General features: G+C 33.2%; 1 protein-coding gene across 2 annotated transcripts; it reads left to right on the top strand.

Moving 5' to 3' along the window:
• The first annotated feature begins 434 nt into the window (after positions 1–434).
• Positions 435–3,391, top strand: LOC114727693 (vacuolar protein sorting-associated protein 32 homolog 2). 2 transcript variants are annotated; one of them, XM_028914395.1, is made up of 7 exons: positions 435–527; positions 665–773; positions 1,191–1,290; positions 1,858–1,943; positions 2,043–2,134; positions 2,648–2,762; positions 2,885–3,391. In XM_028914395.1, the coding sequence occupies exons 2-7, from the start codon at positions 702–704 to the stop codon at positions 3,077–3,079; spliced, it is 660 nt and encodes a 219-aa protein (XP_028770228.1). In that variant the 5' UTR covers positions 435–527; positions 665–701; the 3' UTR covers positions 3,080–3,391. The 2 variants fall into 2 exon arrangements, with proteins under 2 accessions (XP_028770228.1, XP_028770229.1); XM_028914396.1 differs by having other exon boundaries at positions 443–527; positions 660–773.
• The last annotated feature ends 2,566 nt before the right edge of the window (positions 3,392–5,957 follow it).

Raw genomic sequence — 5,957 nt, 5'->3', positions numbered from 1 at the left:
AAATCTTATTTAGAATTTAACAGTAAATTAGTATGTATTAAAAAAAGAGAAAATTATAATAAAATTTTAAGAAAAGAAAAATTTATAAAATAAGTCTTAGAAATTAATATTTTCTATCCTGAAACTTGTTATTACATGTTGTTTAAATTGTTATTAAAAATTTTTAGTAATTATTTTTTTCTTGAAACTTGATTATAATCTTCTTTTTAAAAAATGTATGTATTTTGGGCCGGTTAAAAAAAGTACGTAGAAGTTTTACAAAAAAATATATATTTACACAGTAGGACATAAAAACTAATTTCATTTCTATTACCAAGAAAACTAATTTCATTTTGCTATTCAAGAGCTTACAATCTAATTCCTAGCCGCCACGTGGAAAGTACTTCCCCACGGTGCGTCGACGATGACTAGAGGCGAAGTCAGTTCTCTCGAGTCTGATCTTTCGTTCTTCTACTTTTCTTCTCAAGCCTTGATCTTCTTTCTGGGTTTTGTCCATCAGACTTAAAACCCTAATTTGTTTTAGTCAGGTTCGCACTTCTTGCTTGTGTTCCTTCTTTCCATGTTCAATGTTCGATTTTTAATCTATTTTTTTGCTTTCTGTACAGTTCAAGTCGAATTAGGGTATTATCTCATCTAATCTCTTTTGTACTTCTTTGTAGTGCAGAAGGCTATCGGAATTTCAATATCCTGTAAGGGCAAACATGTGGAACCGACTCGTGGGTAAACCTAAAAAGGAAACGAATACTCTGACGACTTTGGACAAGTTAAATGAGGTGGGTTGGTTACGATTGTTGAAACATATTATTTTCTGTCTTTCCCTTGCTATGTTGTTGGTGAAACGATTCGGTTGTAAATTTTTATCTTTTGATGGTTTGTACTCTACATCGGCAGTGAACATGCAATTCACTTTTGCTGGTAAATTGGTTATGCAAGATTACTGCAATTACTTTTTTTACTGTTTGATATTAGGCTAGCTTTTGTTTTACTCTTCCCAGATTTATGAAGGTTTCATGCTAATTTAGTCCATTGTAATGAAATTTTGCTTAATCAACTTATGGTGATCGTCTAATTAATTTTCAAATTAGTAACATTATTATTAGAATTTTTCTTGCATTTCTTTTTAATTAGTACAAGGTCTTTTGTTATCCATTCATGCCTAGCAATGATTTTCTAGTCTTTGAATGATGTAGACACTTGAAATGCTAGAAAAAAAGGAGAATCTCCTTGCTAAAAAGGTTGCAGCAGAGGTCGAGAAGGCCAAAGAGTATACTAGACGGAAGAACAAAAGGGGTATGTTGCTGAATGCATGGATGCTTACTCGAGACAACTTTTCCATGTTCACTGCCTTTTAATCGCCATCTTTGCATACATTTCTGTTACCCTGTTGAGAGTTGGGCGCATATACAATGGTCAACATTTCACTTTGAGTCGGCCTAACAACAACACAGTTTTAGTTCATTTGTAATAGTTCCACCGGGAATAAAGGAAATGTTGTATGCGTTATTATTTGTATGCGTTAACACAATTGCATATAGTCCAAACTCTGCACATAGTGAGACGGCTGTTTGTCTCCATGGTCTTACGCTCAAATGCTTTAATCTTATTGTGTGATATTTGGTGCTGGAGGGCTATGGTGTGTGGAGTGTAAGCTTGCACGCTAATCTGCAGCAATTGCTTTCTTGACTTAGACATGTGAAAATGGTTTTTGATTTAATGTGTTAGTGTACAATCTGGCCTCTGCACCATAGTTTCATCATTTCTATGGATAAGCTTAACACATGCACTACACACAAACATTTAAATACCCACTAATCGGATTTTTGTAGTCCATGGGTTCTGAGTGTCTGCTTAATGCAGCTGCAATACAATGTTTGAAGAAGAAGAGGCTATATGAACAGCAAATAGAGCAGCTTGGAAATTTCCAGCTGCGTATTCATGATCAGGTCTGAATGTGACTTCATAGTTAGCATGAGTTCTGGCCATAATTGAGTTTGTTTTTGTTGAGCTTCTGTTTCACATTATGCTGGTAAATTATGTTACAGATGATAATGTTGGAGGGTGCTAAGGCCACCACAGAAACAGTAGATGCTTTGAGAACTGGAGCATCTGCAATGAAGGCTATGCAGAAGGCAACGTATGCAGTGCTAATTTTTGCCATGGCATATATAGTGATTTCATTTTCAGTTTTAAAGTGTTTTCTGATATTCTATTTGGCTCAGGTTGGCCTGTTTCAAAACCTGAAAATTTCACTATTGCAGAAAGCTTTTATCATTGCTGTTGTTTCATGCTTTGGCTCCTTTACTCCCTCCATTTTCAAATTATAAGATGGTTTTAACCAATTTACAAAGACCAATAAGGGTAGTTAAAGGTAGCTTGATAACTTTTTTTTTTTTTTTGGGGGGGGGGAGGCGGGAAAGAGGAGTAACATTACAATAATACCCTTGATTCATACTAACCTCTATCTCTGTTTGCTAAAACGAAGTTATGAAGGCCTTTTTGGAAAACAATCATAAAGGCTTCATTGTTTGTCATAAAATGTTTTGAAACACAAAAACCTTCCAGACTATGTCTTTTAATTTGAAACTGAGGGAGTACTAGCAGGCAGGTTATGAACTGATGCCGTTGTCTATTCAATATTGTTGTGCAGGAATATTGATGATGTTGATAAGACCATGGATGAAATCAATGAACAGACTGAGAACATGAAACAAATTCAAGAAGCTTTGGCAACTCCAATTGGCGCATCTGCTGATTTTGATGAGGTTGTGTTCGGTCAGCTGCAACTTGCAAACAAAATATTCTTCTTCTGATTATATTGTAGTGTTACTGTCTCATCAAAACCAGCATATAATTTGTGGGACATTTTGAATTCTTGTCGTTTCAGGACGAATTGGAAGCAGAACTTGAAGAGCTTGAGGGTGCTGAGTTGGAAGAACAGCTTCTGCAGCCGGCAACTACAGCTCCAGCAGCCCCAGTGCAGGTCCCAGCTGGGCGGCAGCCTGCTCGGCCCGCACCTCCACAGAAGCAAACTGCTGAGGAAGATGAACTGGCTGCTTTGCAGGCTGAGATGGCACTTTAAGCGGGTCCCCTCTGGTTTATTTTACCGGGGTTAGATTAGCGTTGCAACTAATATGGAAATTTGGAAGACCTGCGTCCAAGCCATCTTACTTTCATGTTTTATATCACTTGGGGAAATCGCTTGTACATCATAGTATGAATAAGATTGCTTATTCTGAAAAATGTTGGGATCTTATTGCACGCAGTCGATCTTATTGATGGTGCTAGAATTTTGCATCCATTATTGTGCATTATTATGTGCAGGCGATTGGGGAGTACTTATTGTGAACTTACTTAAAAAGAAATAGAGGATGTTTTCTAACTTGGCAAAAAATTGAACAGGGAAATCTTGTTTTGAAGCTTGCAATCTACTTTTCGCCTGAACCGGGTTGTCAACTTGTTATTTGCCAACAGGTTTTCAACCTATTGAATGTTGCTTTCTTTGAAATGAAAATGTTGTATGTTTGTTCAATGAGCTGTCCTATATAAATGTATGTAACTAAACCCTGGGGGATTTAGGGTCATCTTTTAGTACTCTTTTTTTTTTTTTAAACAATTTACCCGGTATCCAATTTTAAATTGGACGATTGTGGTGTGGCGTCTTGAAAAGCAGTATCATGGTGAACGTTACATCCAAGAAGATTTGACTCAAGAAAAAAAAAAATTTTAAAAAAACTTCCAACAATTTACAATACAAGTGAAATGCAAAAGCATGGAAAGAAAAATTTTGGAAAATAATATTAAAAAATGGCCAATAGATCCATTGAGGCCATAGTTATTTTATTATTTGTAATTTTGTATTATTAAAACAAACAAGAGCTGCAGATTAACGTAAGAGAAAATTAAATTTATCTTGTAAACAAAGGAGGGAAAACTCCTTTGAGCATTGGAATTTTGACCAGTTATTAATAACTTCATTTGGACTACTAAGTTTGGGTCATCTGTTTTACTTTTCAAAAAGATGGGGCATTCCACCTGTCAAGGGAAAGTGGTAAATATGAAGAAGATATCTATAACAGAAGTTGCTCTCCTCCCAACTCTTTTGGTTGGAACTTTCAATTTCATTCCAAACAAAAAAAAAAAATTTGATAATGCAAGGATACAATATTAGGGAATTTATTCTAAGGACAAAAAATTTAAGGTATATACAAAATAAATAAAGATTAAAATCCTATAATATATTACAAACTCTTAAATAACTTTTTTTTATAGATAAAATACGAACTCTTAAATAATTTACTTGTACTGCCCTTGATTTGTTTAGAAAACAAGCTTGCACTTTCACATTAATTTAGCATTTACCTTGAACTAGATTTGTAGTTGAGATGATTGCATTTTTTTTTTAAAAAAAAAGAACACAATACGTAGATCAAATTTTTCGTATCTATTATATGTCAAGTTCTTTTATCATACACGACTGTGTGTGCTATTTTTTAAATATTATTATTTAATTATAAATCAACTTGAATAAAATAGCCTACATGACTATATGTGATTAAGAAAACACACACGACCATTTGTGATTAGAAAACTTAATATAATAAACATAAAAAACTTGACCTAAGTATTTTCCTTTAAAAAATTTTGAAGTTTTTCTCTTAATATATATGATATAACACTGTAACTACCACTAAAAACCAAGCATTCCTTTCAACTTTGTTATGTTTGAAACAATGCAACAACGCTTGCTCCAAATATCACTAACTGCTTTTAGTTATCATGGCAATAGGACTCATAGTGTTTATGACTGTGTTGAGGCTTATACTATTTAAATACAGTTTTAATGATCTAAATTTAAAATTTTTAACTAATAATTCTCAGGTAAAAATTATTTTTTTTAACAAACTTACGAATAAGTGATTGTCTTTTAAATTCTATACACTCTAAAATATTTTTAAAAAAATTAAAATTAGAAAATTAATTTTAACCATTCAAATTAGTCTAAGCAGTCCAAAGTGGGGATGAGCTCCTCATGAGCATTTAAATTCATTCCACCTAGGTACAATAATCCTCTTCCTCGTAATCTTGGTCTTAAAATAGTTGATGATAATGACAATGGCTATTTATAGAAGATATGTTCTCTCTCTGTCTCTCTCCCTCTCTCGTGTGCATATATACATATAATTTATAGAAAATCAATTTTTTATAGCTTATAAACAGCATGTTTACATTAAAATTTATGACATGCACAGAATCTATAGCTAGATAAATTTAAGCTAGGCCGGCAAAAAAAGATAAATTTAAGTTAGTTTTGGATGAATAGTAATATACATGAATCTAGTCTATCATATGGCATTTAAATAATAGACCCAATTATTTAAGACTTTTTTTTTTAACACGCATAAGGAGAGGTTGAGTCTTAAATTTTGTCAATATTCCACCCTATTTGTTCACATCATCTAGTGTGGAAATGGCTTTAGTTCCAACTTTCTTTTTTTAAATTCAAAGCCTTTTCAAGTCATTTTAAATTTGAGATTAATTTTTGTCAAACCAGGAGCATTAAAAACTTTTAAGGAGGAGAACACAAGTTCAAATCATGAGAAGAGCACTTGTTAAGAGAGTTTTAATATTAACACTCTCAACTTGTTAGAACTTAGGTTGCGTTTGGTAGGAAGCATTGGAAATAAAGGATTGAGATTGGAATTACAATTGAGAAAATCTATTAAGAAAGTATTTAGTATAAGAGATTGTTTGATTATGGGATTAGCCAAAACCATGTCTGTGGGATTGGAGAATACCATGAGAGGAAGTGGTATTCCCCAATTCCACCTTTATGAGTTTGCCTAATCCCATATAACAAACAATTACTCATGCTAAGTACTATTTTAATGATTTTTTTCAATTGTAATTCCAATCCCAATCCCTCATTTTCAATGTTTCATATTAAACGGGACCTTAGG

Source organism: Neltuma alba, unplaced genomic scaffold, assembly GCF_004799145.2.
Source record: "Neltuma alba isolate B1F8T4 unplaced genomic scaffold, ASM479914v2 tig00012505_pilon, whole genome shotgun sequence".
Taxonomy (NCBI): Eukaryota; Viridiplantae; Streptophyta; class Magnoliopsida; order Fabales; family Fabaceae; genus Neltuma; species Neltuma alba.
This window is presented reverse-complemented; position numbering and strand designations above follow the sequence as displayed.

What these genes read in the sequence shown, in the direction of transcription:
- LOC114727693 (XM_028914395.1), top strand. Translation starts at nt 702, where the DNA reads ATGTGGAACCGACTCGTGGGTAAACCTAAAAAGGAAACGAATACTCTG. An exon ending in CTTTGGACAAGTTAAATGAG is followed by an intron (nt 774 to 1,190) that starts GTGGGTTGGTTA and finishes TGAATGATGTAG; the next exon opens with ACACTTGAAATGCTAGAAAA. An exon ending in AGCTGCGTATTCATGATCAG is followed by an intron (nt 1,944 to 2,042) that starts GTCTGAATGTGA and finishes ATTATGTTACAG; the next exon opens with ATGATAATGTTGGAGGGTGC.